Source organism: Protopterus annectens, chromosome 8.part1 (genome assembly GCF_019279795.1).
Source record: "Protopterus annectens isolate FY-2018-M chromosome 8.part1, PAN1.0, whole genome shotgun sequence".
Taxonomy (NCBI): Eukaryota; Metazoa; Chordata; order Ceratodontiformes; family Protopteridae; genus Protopterus; species Protopterus annectens.
The window spans coordinates 487,758,431-487,779,298 of NC_056742.1; the positions used below are offsets into that span (position 1 = coordinate 487,758,431).

General features: G+C 42.1%; 1 protein-coding gene and 1 pseudogene across 1 annotated transcript; both read right to left on the minus strand.

The window, feature by feature from the left end:
- Nucleotides 1-1,677: 1,677 nt before the first annotated feature.
- LOC122810414 lies at nt 1,678-1,978 on the minus strand (annotated as a pseudogene).
- A 1,280-nt stretch (nt 1,979-3,258) lies between these two features.
- On the minus strand, nt 3,259-3,636 carry LOC122810413 (histone H2B type 1-J-like). Its single transcript, XM_044082020.1, has one exon. The coding sequence runs from the start codon at nt 3,634-3,636 to the stop codon at nt 3,259-3,261; it is 378 nt and encodes a 125-aa protein (XP_043937955.1).
- Nucleotides 3,637-20,868: the final 17,232 nt, after the last annotated feature.

Genomic DNA, 20,868 nt, shown 5'->3' on the forward strand with positions numbered 1-20,868 from the left:
CGTCACTATTTAGTTATTTCAATAATTGATTCACTAGAAAAGCACAAATATGATAAGGAACAGACGAAAAAAATATGAGTCAAAATCTAGACAGTCTAGTACTATTCATGCGTCCCCTTATTTTCACATTTCCTGCAGAAGATTCTTCTTCCCTGGGCATTATTTCTTCATGTTCACTGCTATCCCGGTATTGCAGAGTGACGATTGGTCAAAGCTCTGCACACTGTTGGACAATTAGCCAGATTTCTCATTGGCTCTTCAGTGCGTGCATTGTTTTCCTATTGGTGTGATAAATGGCTTTTCTGATTGCAACTGGGTTTGTGTTAGCTGACTGATTTGTCAGAAAAGCACATATTTTATGTAAAGCCGACAAAAAATGAGGCAAACATCTGGACAGTTGAGAGGTATAGTTGTGTTACAAATATGCACACACTAAGTTCACATCAAAACATAAACAAGACTCTCAGCAGAGATGGGTTCCAAACACAGCATAATCTAGCTTATGGAAAAAGATGCCACCTCAAGTCAAAAATGCTAGGACTGGACTAGTTTAAGGTTAGTCTAGACTATTGGACAGACAACTACACACACCATCATAAAGTCGTGTATTACTCGGCATCTTACGATCCATCTGATTGCTTGTCTAGTATTATTTCTACATCCCTTACTTCTTACATCTCCTGCATAAGTTGCTTCGCTTTGGCAGACATTATTTCTTCACTTTCACCGCTAATCCTATATTGTGGAGTGACGATTGCTCAATGCAGTGCACACTATTGGCCGATTAGCCAGATTTTTTTTCTCATTGGCTCTGCTGTACATGCCTTGCTTTTCTATTGGTGTGATTAAAGGCCCTTTCAATTGGCTCACACTAGATAATCTTCTGTGGAGTAATTATAGAATGTATCTTACTTACAGAGAGACACAAAGTCATAAAATATTAGGATCTGCAGGCAGAAACCAGAGCAATGTGGAAGAAAGATACACAGACAGTTCTAATGTAGTAGGACCAACGGGTCTTATAAAAAAAGAATTTACAACTGTATTTAGATATCTTACCAATACATGTAACTCCATACGAACTGCAGAAGGAGTCAGTACTGGGCACATTGTGGGGGGGCTATGAAAAGCACTACTAGCTGCCATCAGAAACTGAAGCAATATTAATTTCATTAACTTTAATCATACGTTGACTTAGAAATGGGATCCATTCCAGTCATGATGTTAGAAACCCAAAAGACTTGGGAGAAATTAAAAAAAAAATAATGATTGGGCGATATTGTAAAATGCATGCACCTAAGGTTATTTCAGTTGTGCTTCGATAGTCAGGCTATTATGTGTCTTCTTTCGGCTTTTCCCGGTTAGGGGTCGCCACAGCGGAACTCTGGTCTGCTAATGATTGGCAGTAGATTTTTACGTGCTGAGTTGCTGGCCCTGATGCACAACATTCAACGAAGGTACGCCCATTCACGCATGTCTCCACACAGAAAACGCTCTAGCTGATAATCGAATATGATAACGTCTTACTGTGAGGCGACAACGCTACCGCAGCACCACTATTATAAATACCAAAAAGCATGCAACACACAACTACAAGAAGCATAACCACAGATCTCCATGACAAACTGCGGCAGCCCTTAAAAGGGCCTTTGGGTCAGTTTCTTAATTACAAACACTTTAGCTTCCAAAACCGTACAGAGTTCTGCCCTGGCGTTTTAGAGCATGCACCACGTCCATAGCTGTAACAGTTTTCCTCTTAGCGTGCTCAGTATATGTATCAGCATTGCGGATCACATTCTCCAAAAACACCACGTGTCTCCTCATAAATAAGCCCTGAAATACGCTTGACACCACCTCAATGAGCCAAACAGCGAATAGCGGGCTTTGTAATCCATTGAATGTTATCTCGCAAAACCTTACAATGTCTTTTATCACCACCTTTACCAAGGCCCTTTCCTCCTCTACCACGACCAGACATGATTCTTCAAACCGAATGCTAACACAACTGATAAATTCACCGCTCTTCCTCCATTTATAAGAAAGAAGCATCATGACGTACAACATTCACACCTATCGGACCTGACGGTGACCCATTAACACACAGACAACAACACACTAAGAGGGGAGTAAAAGCTGGAGGCTGCGCAAACAGTCGCAAAGTTCTTTTGGTTGATTTGAACAGTGTCACAAGTAATTCATATCGGCATTCAGTTAACTCAGCTGTTAGAATTCTCCTCTTACGGCGGAAAAAAAAATCAGTAAACATTCAGTTGTGTTCATGAAGAAGCTGTTTTAATTGCATTGTCCCTGATTCTCATAAAATGACCCTTTTGACAAACACCAGATATCTGCAACTTTTGAGCCCCATACAAAAATCTTCAGGTATAATTTCCTGTAAAAATAAGCTAATGCACTTTTTCTACTGTGATTTCTCTAGAGTACTAAGTTGGGGGCTAGTGTAATGTAAATCACTGCTTAGCAAAGAAAATACCTCTTAAGCTTTGTATAACAATAACTTTGAAGAAAGGCAAAAATAAGGGGACAAATTGTCCAAATCAGAGTAATTAAATATTACTCCAATTAACTTAAAAAAATTGGTAGAACAGGACTTGCACTAACAATGCAAAAGTATGAAATAATAATGTCTGGCAGTATCAACTGACCATGATCCTGAGTAATTTACCGGATAAGGGAAGAAAGTTGGAGAGGCAGCGTAAATATACATATAAGAGGCAGTATCAGGGAAAGTCGTGAGCTATGCTTAAGGATTTGTTTGGTCCTTGTTGACCATGGTAGTTTGATGGGTCAAGTGCTGGCGGAAGATGGACAGTGCATCTTTAGTGGTTATTCAGTGCTGAATTCTTGGGAGATGGCCAGTTGCATGGGACACGGTGGTAAACATTGAACAGGTTCCACAGATGTACCACGTTTAATCGCCAATGCCCTATACCCATGGCTCAAGAAAACATTTATTCCATTACAGAAGAAATACAGCCTTTACACACTGATGCTGATGGGTGGGGGCTTACTTTCTAGTATAAAATGTGCAAACCAGAAATTGAGAAACAGTGTTTAATGTGTTTGAAATTCAGTTACGTAGATTGATTTTAGAGTTGAGAAATTTGATACTGTAAACCTGGTCTTAATGAGCAAGTCTGAACTTTCTAGACCACAAGCAAACATAAAAAGACAGGTAATATAGTACAGCTCTTATGCAGAAAAGGTGTTGGGCCTTTGGGATGTCAGGAAAGAAGACTCTTACTTGGCACTTGTATACTTGGTGACAGCTTTGGTGCCATCAGACACAGCATGTTTAGCCAGCTCACCAGGCAACAAAAGCCGCACCGCGGTCTGAATCTCCCACAAACTGATTATCGAGCGCTTGTTGTAGTGAGCTAGATGAGAAGCTTCTCCTGCAATCCGCTCAAAAATATCATTCACAAAAGTGTTCATGATGTTCATGGCTTTAGAAGATATCCCAGTATCAGGATGAACCTGCTTCAAAACCTTGTATACGTAAATAGAATAGCTTTCTTTACGACTCCTACGGTGCTTCTTTCCATCTTTCTTAGCTGGTTTCTTCATGACCTTCTTTGAACCCTTTTTAGGGGCAGCGGGTTTTGCTGGTTCTGGCATCTTCGATAAAAGTTGTTTTAAATAACGTTGGAAGTTGATAACAGAGCTGGAATATATGCATTCTGCTGAACTCCACCCTTTGGGTTTCACCCATTGCGATCATGTGCAAAATAGCAGTTAAATAGCCCAAGTTCATTAGCCAGTTTTACTCAGCCAAGCACAAACCAGTAAATGGTACTGCTTTTTTTTGTATAGCATCTTGTCTGCTAAATAAACTCTCATTGAAAGCATTTCTCAGCAAAACACTACTTTACTTGTAACCCTGCGATTACTAATTCTTAGCCTATCAGTTTAAAAAAGAAAAAAAAAATGAAATCACATCTCTCAACTAAACAAGCCTGTCCTCGTACCATCAGCATTACTAAATTCCCCATTTATACTCCCAAATCAAGTAACCTAAATCCTCATATTTTCTGTCTTGCTTCACCGTCTCGGGTGAATGTTTAGAGAAAATATGCATATTCCTTGTCTGCAGTCTGTGTATCGAACTGTAAAATAATGCTGAATGTTCTTTTGATATCTGCTGATGTCCTTCAAGGATGCATCTGCAGTCCTAACAAATGGGTTGTCCTGGCCTCAGGCAGCCCTTCGGTCGGCTGGATTCCAAAGTCTGGGTCTGGCCTCGGCTGATGTCGCACTTCACCCGACGTCATAGCTGCAGTTCAGCGGGTATAAAGGCATCAGCCGACGCCATTTTCCTCAGTCTTTCTTGCCGCGTGGCGCCCGAAGCAGAAGCTGTTCGCAAGTGCCGGTCGGTCAGAACCAGAGATTGCTACTACCGAAGACTTCTAAAAAGCTAAGTACCCCGTTGGGGACTCTTTCTTGCCTCAGCAGATGTCAGAAAAAGTGAATAACTGTTTAACTTGTGGGAAACAAATACCTCATAAAGATTTCCACTCTTACTGCCTACCTTGTTTAGGCCCAGACCACGACATAGCAGCCTGTCTAGCCTGTGCTTCTTTCAACCGACGGACACTTAGACGTCGGTCGGAATTTGCTGAGGAGTTTTTCGGCTCCGCTTTTGCTTACAACATGCCGTCGGAAACTCCGACTTCACAATTAGCTAAAAAGCGCAAGGAAAAGGACCGACACTCGCGGTCCACGATTTCGGCCGAAACCGCGGTTAAGTCAACCGCGAGTGTCTCGGTTTCGGCTGAAACCGAGCCCTCGGTTCTTCCTTCGGCCGAAAGCTTGCCTCCCACCGAGGCCTCATCCAGCATGGCTGAATCTGCTACTGAAATTCCACCTGCTCTTGCAGGTTCACAGGATTTATCTGATACTATCCCTTTAGATATATCCACTCCTGCACGTGGAGCTGCTAGGCCCCCTGCATCCATGTCAATTAAGGCTTTTGCCAGGGCTAAAGCAGCAAAATCAACCAAGACTGTGCCTATTAAGACCCCCCTCTCACAGGCCTAGCTCTAGTACTCAAATGCTTAGTCTAGCAGAGGATCTCATTTCTTTGATCAGGGGTTCCCAACCTCACCCTGACAGGGCCTCTCACCCACCTCCAGAGAAGAGGCCTAGAGCAGAGCCCCCTGAGCCAGTTTCTTCAGATTAGTCTTCTGATGATTCAGAAAATACAAACCCTCCAGAAGGCCCTTATTCTCCTTATGAGGACTCTGATGCAGAAGACTCCATTCCTTCTGCCTCTCCACCTGAGGAATTTTCTTTTGGGGAAACCTTGCATGCTATGAGGGAACAATTTCAATGGCAGGGCCAGGATTTTTCAGACTCTAGGAAAAGGCTTTGGACCTTTTTGCATTTGCCACAGCATAGGCCTTTAGCCATTCCTCCAGTACTTACTGTTGTGGATGATGCATTTAATGATGCTTGTACTGCCCCTGATTCACTTCCTCCGGCCCCTGCAAAGCCCGACAGGTACTACAGGGTTCCAGACACACATTATCATTTGTATAAGGCTCCTTTTGCAGATCCTGAAACTATTTCACAGGGACCCAAGGCTGTAGCAGCTACCTCTGCCAAAAACCCCTCCCCTCTGAAAGGGAATCTAGGGCCTTAGAGAGATGGGGTAAAAAAGTTTATACTTCTGCTACTCTTTCGGCTAGGGCTTTAAACTGTCAGTTCCACATGATTCAGTATCAGGAATTTATGTTAGACCAGTTAACTAAAAAACTGTCCTCGCCTGAACCATTAGACAAAAAGTCTCTTCAGGAAATGGTACATAACATACAGCAGGTCAGTAATCATTCCTTAAAATGCGGCTATGATGCACTGGAGGCTTCCTTTAGATCAGCCATGACTGGTACAGTGATCAGAAGGCATGCATGGTTAAAAGAGCAGTCCTTACCAGACCATGTAAAATCAAAGCTCCTAGATGCTCCCATGGATAAGCATAATTTGTTTGGCTCACCTGCACAGCAGGTGCTGAAGAAGGTGGAAGAGAAAGCAAAATCTGTCCAGACAGTCAAGGATTTCTTACAGGTCCAGCCTCCAAGGTTTAGTAGGAACTGGCCTTCCAAGAATTGGTCCTTTCCGGACACCACCAGAGCACAGAGAGGCAGGAATAGGCGCCCAAGAGGCAGGGGTCAATCCAGAGGAGCCTACAGGGGTCGTCAGTGGCAGCCTAACAACCAGCGAAGTACTGCCACAGATCCAGCAACTACCACTTACACAGGACAATCACAGTGACTTGGCTCTGAGACCGCCTACCAGGGAACAACTAGATGCACCCTTAGGCGGAAAGCTAGCCTTATTTTCAGTAAACTGGCATTACATCACAGGAGACAAATGGATTTTACAGACAATAGACAAAGGTTACAGGTTTCACTTCCATACTCTACCAAGGAAGAGAGGAATGCCAAACCTACCTCCAAATCAAAAGACAAAAGCTCTAGAACAAATAGACAACTTAATAAGGATGAGAGCTGTAGAAAAGGTACCGTCTATGGAACAAGGGCAAGGATTTTACTCCAGACTTTTCCTGGTGCCAAGAAAAGAAAACCAATGGAGACCGATTCTAGACCTGTCCGCTCTGAACACATATCTCATTGTTCCAAAATTCAAGATGCTGACCCTACAGCAGCTTCTTCCCATGCTGGGCAAGGAGTCTTGGCTGGTAACTCTAGATCTCAAGGAGGCATACCTGCACGTCCCCATACGACCAAATTGCAGAAGATACCTCAGATTTCTTGCAGGATCAGAGCATTATCAATTCTCAGCATTGCCCTTTGGCTTATCTACTGTGCCCAGAGTATTCACGAAATGCCTGGCATCAGTAATTGCTCATTGCAGGCTTCAGGGAATTCAAATTTACCCTTACCTGGACGACTGCCTGTTACAAGCGGACAACAATATCAAATTAGCAAAAGATTTGAAAAAGGTCATTCATCTGCTACAAGCCCTGGGATACACAGTCAATATAAAAAAGTCAAGGCTGATACCATCCCAGAGGATAACTTTCTTGGGTGCAGAACTGGACACATCAAATCAAATGGCATCCCTCACAGCAGAAAAGCAGAAGCACCTTCCACTCTATTTCATGGCATTAACAACGCAGAACCAGCTAACAGCAAGGAAAGTCCTGCAAGCCCTGGGTTACATGGCATCCTGCATAATATTGATTCCACATGCCAGACTACATATGAGGAAGTTGCAATGGTACCTAAGGAATTTATGGTCTCAACACAAGCACAGCCTAGAAACCCAAATTCCAATAATTCCATGCCTGAAGCAAGAATTCCAATGGTGGGCTCAGGCCTGTCAATTGAACAAAGGACTGCCCTTCCACAGCCCTCAACCAAGCCAGACTATCACCACGGATGCCTCAGACCTTGGTTGGGGGGCCCACATGCTGGACAAGTGCATACAAGGCTTATGGACTCAAGACCAGCTGAACCTACACATAAATCAAAAGGAGATGCTGGCAGTAAAACTGGCAATTCAGACATTCAGACCGTTTCTTCAACAGGGTCAATTGCTGATAAGGACGGACAACACCACAGTTATGTGGTACATCAACAAACAGGGAGGCACACATTCATACCCTCTATGCCGGATGGCAATGGACCTCTGGAATGTGGCCCTGAGCTTCAACATCCAGCTCCAGGCAATATTTGTACCAGAAAAAGAAAATATACTAGCAGACATCCTAAGCAGAACTACCACGGATGCCACGAATGGATGCTGCATCCAGACATCTTCAAATCCATTACAAGGAAATGGGGACTACCAGAAATAGACTTATTCACATCCCCACACAACCACCAATTGAAAAAATTCTGCACAAGGACATACCACCCTCTGGCTTGGAAGGTGGACTCCCTATCTTTCAGTTGGGAAAACCTGACAGCATATGCATTCCCACCTCTTCCTTTGATGCACAAGGTGCTATTGAAGATCAAAGAAGACCACCCAAGGATCATCCTGATAGCTCCAGACTGGCCGAGGCAGCATTGGTACCCATTACTGAGGAGTATGTCTCGGGAACAAATATGGCCTCTGCCCCTAGTTCCCTTACTGCTAACACAGAACAACTTCAAAATCCTGCATCCAAACTTGAAAACATTGCAGCTAGCTGCCTGGAGCATTGCATAAGACAAAATAACCCAGATTTATCTCAAAGGGTTAAAGACATTATCTTGGAGGCTCGCAGACCCTCAACAAGGAAAACTTATTCAGCAAAATGGAAAAGATATCTCATTTGGAGTGAAGCTAAAGGAGAAGATGTGTCACTGGTAAACATGGCTAACATCCTGGAATACTTGGCAGAACTTTTCCACAATGGCCTGTCCTATTCTTCCATTAAGATTCATGCATCAGCTATTTCAGCAAAATACAACATGGACCCTCCAGTCTTCTCTCATCCTCTACTCAGGCAGTTTCTGAGAGGAATAAAAAAATGTAAAGCCACCAAGGAAGCCACCATTGCCCGCATGGGACTTGAACTTTGTGCTGGAAAAGTTGACACTCCCTCCTTTTGAACCAGCAGCAACAGCAGAATTACAGTACTTATCATGGAAAACTGCTTTCCTGCTTGCAATCACTTCAGCAGGAAGGGTTTCTGAATTACAGGCATTAATGGCAGTACAGCCCTTCCTTATCTTCCATCAAGATAGAGTGTCCATGAGAACTAATCCTACTCTTATGCCAAAGGTGGTCTCCAGAGTATCTCTAAACCAAGCTATCCACCTACCTACATTCTTCTCCAACCCACAGAACAGGGGAGAAAGATTATTACATACCTTGGATGTACATAGGCAATTGCGCTACTACCTGGACAGAACCAAGAGCAATAGAAAAACTGACCAGCTACTGGTAGCATATGCAACAGGAATGGAAGGAAAAGCAATTTCAAAACAGACAATCTCCAAGTGGATAGGAAATTGCATTAGATTTTGTTACTCTTACCATGGAAAGACAACTCCAGAAAACATAAGACCTCACTCCACAAGGGCTACAGCCACTACTACAGCTTTTTTACGAGGAGTGGCTACCAAAGACATTTTAGAGGCTGCTACTTGGAGCTCCGTGCATACATTTGCCAAGCATTATAATCTTCCCTTATACTCCAGATCCCGAGCAGGTTTTGCCACTGCTGTTTTGCAAGGGATCTTAACTACACCATAATCTAATTATTACCTCCCCCCAGTTTGGCTATGGTATTCTACCCATTTGTTAGGACTGCAGATGCATCCTTGAAGGACATAGTACAGTTTTGTACCTACCATAAATGTAGATGTCCGAGAGGTATGCATCTGCAGTCAGGATTACCCACCCTCCTTCCCTCTGTGGTACTCCTAGGGTATTTGCCCATCTTGTAGCTAGCTGGGGGAATCTATTATGGTGTATTTGTTTGTATATATGTATATACTTGTTTATTTCTATTTGCTCTCTATTGTTTGGAAACATTTGCATTTATCCAAATTTAGCCTTCCTAGAGGGCTCCTGGCATCTGGGGCAAGAAACACTGAGGAAAATGGCGTCGGCTGATGCCTTTATACCCGCTGAACTGCAGCTATGACGTCGGGTGAAGTGCGACATCAGCCGAGGCCAGACCCAGACTTTGGAATCTGGCCGACCGAAGGGCTGCCTGAGGCCAGGACAACCCATTTGTTAGGACTGCAGATGCATACCTCTCGGACATCTACATTTATGGTAGGTACAAAACTGTACTTTTTAGCCTATGTAAATACAGTACAGAAAGCATACCATAATGATCGCATGTAAAACTATATACACCTTAGTGTTTAGTATGTTTTTATTTTTAGCTCATGTTATTTGCATGCACAAATATGTAATTCATATAGAGCTTTTCCTGCTGGGTGTCCACTGAAGAGAGTCTTTGGCCAGTCTGAGTTTTGCGATCATCAAAGGCTAATACATTTATTTACATTTGTTGACCGGGAGTGTCCGACTGGACGTAGGTCCATTTTCAGCGGAGGCCCGGGGAGAAAAGCTCCACAGTTAAAATAAACAGATAGTAGTTGCATTGGATTACATAGTGATTAACAATTTAACATAGCAATTAATTACAAACATATTTACAGATGAAGAACATAGTACATCAGTAGACAACTAGAATCTTTATCTGCGAAGTACATAACAGACATTAACAAATGTTACAATAAGAAGTTCCTGCTGTATAATAAGTACTAGGCTTATGAGCATCTAAGCTTGCTATAATTATAGTGCGGTGGAAAAAAAAGGTAGTGGTTGGATGGGGTGGGTGATATTAGAGTGGGAGTTGCAAGGGCATAGCCAGCATGTTTTTAGGTGGACTTTTAGTAAAGTTTTGAAGTGGGTGCATGATGGTATGGAGGTAATTGTGGGTGGGAGGGAGTTCCATAATTTGGCTATGGCACAAGAGAATAGTGCTTCACCAGCAGAGTTATTGGCTTTAGTGGTCTGGTGGTGCGATAGGATTGGAGTAGATTCTGGAGGGATGGGACATTTAGTGGATGGTTTACTAGTTTGTGGACGAGTGATAGTTGATACCATTGAAGGAGGTGAGGGAGTTCAAGCCAGCCCAATTCAGCAAGTGAGAGACAGTGGTGACTACGATAGGATGCCCCTGTGGCAAATTTGGCAATTTTGTTGTAGCAGGTCTCTAGCTTGTTTAGATTGCATTGCCTTAGGTTGGTATATATTGGAGAGGCATAGAGTAGGGTGGAGATAAGGTGGGAATTTGATATTGAAATCTTTGCTGCTTTGATGAGAAGTTGTTTATTTCTGTATAATGCTCCTAGTTTTTTGTGGACTTCTTTTATGGCCATGGATATGTGAATATCAAATTTTAGTTTATTGTCTATTTCCACTCCTTTGGTGTGTTCAGTTGGGTATATAGTGGGTTGTCTTTTGCTGTGATGTTAAAGTGAGAGTTGTTTTGAGTATGTTTGGTGGGTTGGAAGATAAGTAGTTTAGTTTTGTTTGGGTTCAGTATTAATTGGGCATCGGATAACCAAGTTTCAACAGTGGAAAAGGCTTCCTGTGTGACTTTTTGCAGTTTGGGTAGGGGCTGGGCTGAGCAGGTGATGGCTGAGTCATCTGCATATTGTATGAGTGTGCCATGTTTGGTGGCAGAGGCTAGATTATTGGTGAAAACAGAGAAGAGTAGGGGTCCGAGGATGTTTCCTTGGGGAACCCCTATGGAGACAGGTAGTTGGAGAGATATGTCATTCTGCCATACAATGGATTGTTGGTGGTCAGACAGGTAACTCTGAAACCAGCTGGTGACTGATTGAGAGAAGGATAGGTTATTGAGGACAGAGATGAGTTGTTTGTGTGGGACCATGCCAAATGCTTTAGAAAGGTCTAGGAAAGTAGAAGAGGAGAGAAAGCCATTGTTTTTATGCTGAAGGATAGTGTTAGTAAAGGAGAGTAAGGCAGTGGTGGTGCTATGGTTTGGTCGGAAACCATGCTGAGTATTGGAAAGGAGGTTGTTAGTAAGGAGGTAGTCTGAGACCTGAAAATGTATGCATCTCTGTAGTATTTTGGAGAGAGAATAGCTATGGGGCGGTAATTGGTCAGTTCTGTAAAGGGGCCGCCCTTGTGGAGGGGAATTATATGTGATACTTTCCACAGTGTGGGAATGTAACTTTCTGACAGAGATCGGTTAATCAAGATGGATACTGGGTAGGCCAAGGCATCAGCTGCGATTTGTAGGTATTCACTTGGGAGGTTGTCTGCTGTTAATTTGGTAGACTTAAGTTTAGTTAAGAGTTTGTTATGTTGGAGGTAGGTACAGGAGAAAAAGAGAAGGCAGTGGGGAGATTACAAGTTGAAGGTGTGGATTGGAGGGGAGGGGGTTGTGTTGTTTAGCTAGTGATAGTATGGTTTGTGTGAAGTGTGTGTTGAATGAGGTAGAAATATTTTTGGAGGAGTGAGGGATGTTAGGAGGAGGGGTACTGACTTTATCTGGGTGGAGGATGTAGTTTATGGAGGACCAGAATTGTTTGGGGTTGTGTTGGGAGGAGTCTAGGCCAGATGGGAAGTATTGGAATTTGTCCTGTTTATTAGATTTTTAACTCTATTGTGTAGTTCTCGGAATTTCTGTCTAGTTGAGGGGGTTTTGGTTTTGTGCCAGTGCTCTCAGGCTTTATCCCTGTTTTTCATTTCTGACTTAGTGGTTTTCTGTAGCCATGGGGAGGGTTGTGCTTTCGTTCTGGAAAGTCTTATGGGGGTATGGTAATTAAGGATGCTCAGGAAGGTAGTATTAAAAAATTCAATTGCGTCGTCAAGACCGAGGTACTTTAGGGGATGCCAGTTACATTCTTTGAGGGATGAGATGAATGTGAGTGGGTTAAAGTTTAGTTTTTTACGTATTTGATGGTAGATGACAGGTTTAGCTAGGTATAGGTATTTTTTGAGTAGTAATGTTGGGGAGTGATCACTGAGGCTATCTGATAAGCAGCCTGTTATATATGACTGGGGGCTCTTACTGACTAGTATCCAATCCAGGGTAGTGTGCTTGCTGGAGTTTTTATTTATCCTGGTTGGTGACTGGGCTAGTTGGGTGAAGCCATGAAGGTTTATATGATGGGCTGGATTGTTGCCAGAACAGGATTGCCAGTCAATACTGAAATCACCTAAAATGATAGTTTCTTGGGAGAGATGGTGGGTATACCAGCTGAGGAGGTTTTCTAGTGGAGGGATGTTTTGGCCAGGTGGGAAGTAGCATCCAATTATGTTGATGGTTTTGTTTTGGTTTATTTTGAGGTTGGTATCTATTATTTCTTCATTGCCTATTTGTGGAGCTGATGATTTTAAGATCTGGATGTTTAGATGCTGTTTAAATATTATAGCTACTCCGCCGCCTTTCTTGTTTAGCCGGTCTACTCTTAGTATGCCGTAACCGGTAGGGAGTATTTGCTTACTGGTAATGTGAGGTTTTAGCCAGGTTTCTGTCAGGATTCTGTCAGGATGACTATATCTGGGGAGTACATGTCTATGGTGGCATGGAGTTTATGAACTTTGTTGGATATACTTCTAATATTTAGGCTTAGTAGAAGAAAGTCACTTGGCTTTCTATTGGCTGTGATATGGGAGAAGTTGTGGTTCCTAGTCTGATTTATGAGGACTGGGGTTGGAGATGGTAGGTTCAGGGTTGCGGTGGATGTCTCCACTTAGGGCTAGTTTTGATATGCATGAGGTTATTAGTTTTCTCAGCTTTTGAATGTGTTTGTTTATTAGGGAAACTTTATGATTGTGCTCTGTGGGTAATAGGTATGGTGGGAGGGTTACTATGTTAAGTTGTAGGGATGCTTTATGTTTGAGTAAAATAGTTGGTAGAATATGCGGGGGGTGCATAGAGATGGTTCTTGAGTTGGTGGGAGGAGAGCTGAGTGAGGGTGAGACATGAGTGGTGGTGTGAGTAGTAGTACAGTGGTAGTGGTTGAGTGGGGGAATGATGGAGCTTTGGTAGGATGTGAGATAAGCAAGGAGAGTGCATGCAGTGAGCATAGGGTAAGGTATCCTTGTACATGTTAGTTGAGGAGGTGTGATAGTGGGAAAATGGAGGAGGTACTGTTGGGTTAGCGCAGTGGTTGGCTATTGGAAAGATGGGAGGGGTTTGTGAGTGTAATAAAGGTAGGACCACTGGGGGCAGGAAGGAATAGGGGGCAGGGTGGGGAGCGAAGCGGGTAGAGACCCTGTTAGTTGCTCTTATGATGGGGCTAGAAACAATCGGGTAACAGAGTAAACTGATAGATGAACATATGATAGTGACAATGGGTGGTTGTAGTTTTAAAAATGGTGCCTGCCACAGGTAATATTTATTAACTTTGGAAATGGCTTAAGGTAATAAACAGGGAAGGCGGAGGGGAAGAACAAGGGTGTGAGCAGGCAGTTCTTTTGTACTGCTGCTAATGAGCCAAAAAGCAAAGACACGTTTGTGTTTAAGAAACAATCAGAATTGACCAAGGATTGCTCTGAAACTGTAAGTCATTTCTTAACCATTTCTCAGGTGGAAAAACAGGATAACCTTGTATCAGTAGGCTACTGTGGTCTCAGTTTAAATTAACAAACACACAGTATTGATCAGTTATGGGTAGTATTTGCTAACAGAAGGGAATAAGAAAGAAAGTGGAAGATGTGTGTGGGTGTGTGTGCTTACAAGCCAAAGCACAGTGCTCTCCAGGGGAAAATGAATATTGGCTCAAACAGGTAGACACATAATCAGTTAACGTTAGCTGTTTGCAGACAGTTCAGACCCGGACTGTGCTTTTCTTACAAGAATGTTAAAGGTGGTATCGCAGTTGAATACTTAAGAGTGGTGTTAGGTCTAGAAAAGAAGAGTACAGAGTGGAGTAAGCACTTTTGAGATGGTAAATATATATTATAAAGATTACAAAAAACAAACTGAGCAAATAACTACTGTAACTACTAGTATATGCAGATACTGAGCCAACTGGAAAAACATCTGTTAGAAGAAATCTCAGACAGTTATGCAGTCACAGATAAAAATATAGCGAGCAGCACTCTGTCTTGGGTCTCTAACGTGATTCTATCCACCAGTAACAGCACAATTATATAGAAATAATTAGACACCAATATGAGCTGTCTACACACAACACATTTACATGAATAACATTAGTGAACAAGGTGCAGCTATGCAAACAGACCATACATACTATTATACTAGAAACAACTTGGTGCATACAAATGCTAGCATGCTATAGTAACATCCAATAATAAAGCATAAATCATATTAGATGTCTAACACAATTCAACATAAAAATATACAGTTGTAAAATATCTGACACAATTCAACATAAATAGGCATTTACAGTTGTAAAATACTTACTGGAGAGACACTGAGCTCCTCATGGGGCCTGTAGCAGAGTGGATTGTAGTTATAAAATGGTGCCTGCCACAGGTAATATTTATTAACTTTGGGATTGGCTTAAGGTAATAAACAGGGAAGGGGGAGGGGAGAACAAGGGTGTGAGCAGGCAGTTCTTTGTACTGCTGCTAATGAGCCAAAGCAAAGACAAGTTTGTGTTTAAGAAACAATCAGAATTGACCAAGGACTGCTCTGAAACTTTAAGTCATTTCTTAACCATTTCTCAGGTGGAAAAACAGGATAACCTTGTATCAATAGGCTAGTGTGGTCTCAGTTTAAATTAACAAGCACACAGTATTGATCAGTTATGGATACTATTTGCTAACAGAAGGGAATAAGAGAGAAAGTGGAAGATGAGTGTGTGTGTGTGTGTGTGTGGGGGGGGGGTGCTTTCAAGCCAAAGCACAGTGCTCTCCAGCACTTAAATAAGCAATTTATTTTCTGTCTGTTTCTCCTGGAATTATCAACCTGCCGTTTCTGCCTAGATAAATATATGAAATACTGGTGTAAGGCATGACACCACAGAATATAGTGGGGCACTATTACCTGCGTGAACATACTAACTCATCATTTTAGCGATCTATATAACTTTCAGTAGAAATGTTACTAAAACAGAGACCAGTTAGTTTTAAGATTTGTATCGGATCTTTCTTCCCCAAGTCAGACAAACTTGATTTCTACCCCTTTTTCAGGAAATAGTAAATTAGAAAACTCCTTGGCACCATTATTTGAAGCGGCCAATCAGAAACCTATAAGTCTTAAAGCACCAGAATCTTGACTCTCAAGGTAATATTCAGTTGAACACACCCACAGTCAACAAGTGAACAATTCAGAATTAATATGCAAATTTTAGAATCCACAACGTATCCAATGGGCTAAAACTAAGTTAATAATTTTATCAACTCACCAATGAGAACACAGAGGCGGTGCCAAGGCAGAAGGGTATAAAAATAGCTATGCTGGGCCTGTGGAGTATAATAATTGGAGGTGTTATTCAGCGTGATGTCTGGACATGGTGGAAAGACTGGCGGCAAGGCCCATGCAAAGGCTAAGACTCGTTCATCATGAGTTGGACTGCAGTTCCCGGTGGGTCGTGTCCATAGACTGCTCAGAAAGGGCAATTACGCTGAACAGGTCGGGGCTGGAGCACCTGTCTATCTGGCAGCGGTACTTGAATATCTAACTGCAGAAATTCTAGAGTTGGCTAGTAATTCAGCTCAAGATAATAAGAAAAATTGTGTTATTCCTAGGCATCTGCAATTGGCTGTCCAAAATGATGAACAGCTGAATAAATTGCTGGGAGGTGTCACTATTGTACAAGGTGGAGTGCTTCCCAATATCCAGTCCATCTTGCTTCCTAAGAAACGGAAAAACCTGCAAAATCAAAATAAGGAAGAATACTTCTCAAGACCCAAAGGCCCTTTTAAGGGCCATAAAACCCTGCCTACAAAAGGTTCCGATTATGTCATCCTAAGATAATCTTGATGAAATTTATTCACTGCATTCTAGTTTTCTGTCAGAGCACTTGATTTAATAGCCTTTTTATATAATTTACACCACATGTGCAGATTGGCACATGCCCCTTTGACTATAGTTTTCCTTATGTGTGAATACATAGCAGTAAAGATTTCCTAGAGGACTGCTAGCCTTACAACCCAGGGGGTCCTTTCAAACCTAGCCTTGCTTCCCAAATGAATGGGTAAGTGATGCTCTAGGGCTGTTTTGTGGTGTAGGTAGGAGTAAGCCATGTCTTCAATCATCTTATCCCTGGCAAAACCCATGTACATTTGGTGACAGACAAACTGATCAAATCACCTACAGACCTATTTTGCACCATCGAGTAGCTAGCACTGCCAGACAGCAAGATGACACTTATTCGTCCACAACTTGAGATTGAACAGGCCCTCCTCTTTTGCCCATCTGCTATGGTTTCCATTGCCCTGTGCTGCGAGTTTAATGTGCAGACCTTCATAGGTAATGTTTTACAAAAGAAGGTTGCATTTAAGTGACATAGAAAGCACATTTTCAACCTGCACACAAACATCACCTCACCACGTTATCCCCCTGTGCATTTGATACATGATCTGTCCTTCTTCGTAATTTATATAAAAAGTTGATAGATTTGATGTAAAAGCAAGTATTCTAATGAAGACCACAAAAGTCTATCCAAAATAATGAATCCCAACATTCCATCTTGCCAGATTAACCTACTAAGCACATTTAAGTAAAAACAAACATTTGGGAAGTTGATAACTGCATATTGCACTGCGTCAAAAACACAGGTAACCAATTTATGTTACTAGTATACTTAATTTTCACTAAGTTACTTACGGCTGCGAAGGTCAGATGATGTATTTTGAAGTAGGCAATACACCTATACCAGTATGGTGAATAAGCAGTCATTCAAATGCCATACTACTGCAGGACGTTTACTAAAATTCAAAACGAAAAACCAACTACCGCAATAAGTAAATGAACTCTTTGTGTTGAAGAAGTAGGTCACCTGTCTTCTTTAATAACTGAGCCACCTAGTCCAGGGCAGTGCTAATCCCAATGGATTTACTGAATAGGACTGTGTGGAACGTTTGCGTAAAGTAACATGAGTACCCACTGCACTTTGCAACATTTTTATTGTTAATGCTCACATTATAGCATTGGAAATGGCATAGGAACTGAGTGGAGTATGAAAGGAGATTTGACAAAATTAGGGTTCTGTTTTAGAGGATTTTCCTGTAAACACATTTTGTTAGGCTACTGCCGTTGCTGGATGTGAATTTAATGGCTTCTGGTTGTAGATGCACTCGTGGATCTCCCTGAAACCAAGGATCGCTTATTGCATGCGTTATGGTTAATGGCACCTTCACGTTAGCAGTTTTCATGCTTAGTTATGAACCAGAAAGGACAAGTTTTCCACTTTCTGCTGTTAGCATCACATAGTTACAGTAACTGGCACCTATAAGAGCATCCATGTCATTGGTTTTCATTAGTATAAAACATAAAGGAAATGCATGTTTAATTCAAATGTGTAATTTTTGGTTTTGATTTTATAATACAAGCACGAAGCAATGTAAACATGATGTCACTAGCAAATCTGCATTCCGTGTCAATCATGCAACATTACCATAGCCTATCACCAGCTTCTGGCTTGTCAATCATGCAGGCTACTCCCATTCTTGCATGAAGCTGTCAGAGGGGTTAATAGACATCAACAAACCCATTTTATGTCTGTTACGATTTACATTTTGAAAGCTCTTTTTATGCACTCTTTCATTTACTTAGCTACACAGACAAGTAAGGAGCAGCTGTGTCTCTAGGCCCCTGCTTGTAAATGTTTCATCTCCCAAGCCCCTGTTTAAACTTATCAAGAGTACCAGAACTTGTCAGATATTTGGGATGCATGGTTAGGCTTAAAAGGTCCTTGTGGTCATTATCCAAGTGAGCACCTATGAATCTATATAAACTGGGAATCATACAGGACCCCCCAACATACACGCCCAGAGATTCTTAGACTTCAAAAATACCAACACCTCAAATGAGCTAGTTCATGCACCCACTAGGGGCACAAATATCCCCGATCTTGTTCTCACAAACATGACAGAATGCACCCCCCCCAATTAAATGTCTGCACTCATCAGGTCAGACCATAAAGCTGTCTCCTTTGAGATAAATGTAAAACCAGGGACATCAGAAAATATTAGAACTTTTAAGAATTACCCCAAGGCAAACTTCCAATTACTAAGTGACACCGTAAATAAATTTCAAGACACCCTATCCCTGTGAATACTCCTGCCTATGCAAAAACATTCACAGAATCCCTGTATAACCATGTCAACAGCTATACAGAAACTGATGTTCCTATCTGAAATAAACACAGGGCCAGAGCACAAAACAAGCCATCCTGATGGCATTTCAACACTAATAGGCTCTACATCAAAAGTAAAATACTCACGATAAAAAACTAAGAAAGGTAGTACCCAGCTAGGTAAAAGCTCTCTCATCAAGCTAAAGAAGCAACTCAGGGGTTAATAAAGTGCACAGAAGCAAAATTTGATGTAAAAATAGCCACCTAGATCAAAGACAACTACAAGGGTTTCCTTCAGCTATGTCTGAAACCTAAAAGGCAATGAGCAGTAATGTAGCGAATTAATTTTAAATGGAGATAAGGCTAATCTTCTGGTTGAAAAATCTGGCTCGGTCTTGAGTCCCTCTCCCCCTGATATTCCTCAGGAAATTATGACATCCATCTCACCCCCAGCCAACATTGCAGAGCAGGTCCTCAAGGTGTTCTCCAAGGCCAAGAACACTGCATCAGTGTGTTCTGAAAATATCCCAAGATGCCTCCCTAACAACATGAAACATGAATTCTTTGTCCCACTAGAAGGATTGTCATGGCCATACATGAACCTGGGAAACTTCTAACTCATTAGCCTAGGCTGGTCATGAAAATGGAACCTCCGGATAGGTTGAGCATGTTCCACTCATATAACTGGATCTCCTGGGTTGATTAGCATCAGAAAATCATTACAGCAAGACCTGACATGCAATAGATGAGGCAATTCATGTTTCTCTGGGAGTGAAGCACACCCATCAGAAGGATGTATACCAACTGAAGGTTCATAAAATTTGAGGGTTGTCCATCTCCTTAGCCAGGTGAGTATGACATGATACTGACAGGAACACTGAAACCCTCACCACCCACACAGTAGATATTGCTTATTATATACAGCTGTGAGTTATGCTCACCTGTCAAAACTCACCTTACATTTGAAAGGAGCACCGTTTGAGTGCAGTGCCTACTGTCAAGAGGCCCTGACTCACCTTACTAAACCTAAGACTCTGAAAGGGGAAAACAATGCCTTTTCAGCTCAACTCCAATACAACCCCGAAAAATATCCCTGATTCTGCATGATCTGGCTTGGATGGCTCACTCAGCCTTGGAAACAGTCCATTTTGCCAGTCAGACTTCACACTCTTGGCTTCTAACATGAAAATAGGCAAAAAAGCAAGTAAAAAGCCTGGTTGATGATGATAATAATCTTGTATGTTAACCAGGTAGCTCCACCTGAAACACAGTCCCTTTTCAGTGGTGACCTGGGTGCAATGTCTGGTTAAGCAACTTTCTCAAGGTCACATAGTAGGCAAACATGAACAGATGGAATCAAACCTTGTACCACAGAAACATTCTGCAGCCTTAACCTCTGTGCCAATTGCCAGGTTAAATAAATGATGCTGTTTTTTTACACACAGACACTAGTTAAGTGCACACCTAAGCCCACAACCAAAGGGCATAAATGCCGAGGAGGGCCTGTGCATTTAAAATGGCCTTCCTGATTAGACACATTTCCCCTATCTGTACCCCTATACCTAACATTTCCCAGTCCCTAAACCTAAACTCTCATTCCCACTCTCTCTGACCCTAAAACTTCTGGCTCACTGCCTGATCCTAAAACTCCCTTTCCACTCCCTACACCTAAAATCCCACCCTAGCTCACTAACTCTGACGCCCTTCTCACTCGTTAACCCTAAACCTCTCTTTCTACTCCCTAAACCTAAAATCCATCTCCCACTCACTAACCCTAAAACCCCATTCCTGAACATTGCACAAATTTACACTCCTACCCCCTCCCAGTCTCCCAGCATGATAGCCACAGTTACCTCCACTAAACTCGAATAATATGTTCAGGTAAACTGCGACAGCTACTTGTCTGAACCCATATTTGAGTTCAAACATAAGGTGAACAGCAGCTTGTATGGCCTATAAGAAACTCAAGTCCTTCACTTTGAGACTAGTCTTTGTGTGGCTCTACTTCACATGACTGAAAACTCAAAACACTGAATTTCATTTGACAGACACCACAATACCTAATTTTCAAAATACTGAAAACTCATTTGACTGAGTCTCATTATAGTGAAAGCTTACAATGCTGAAT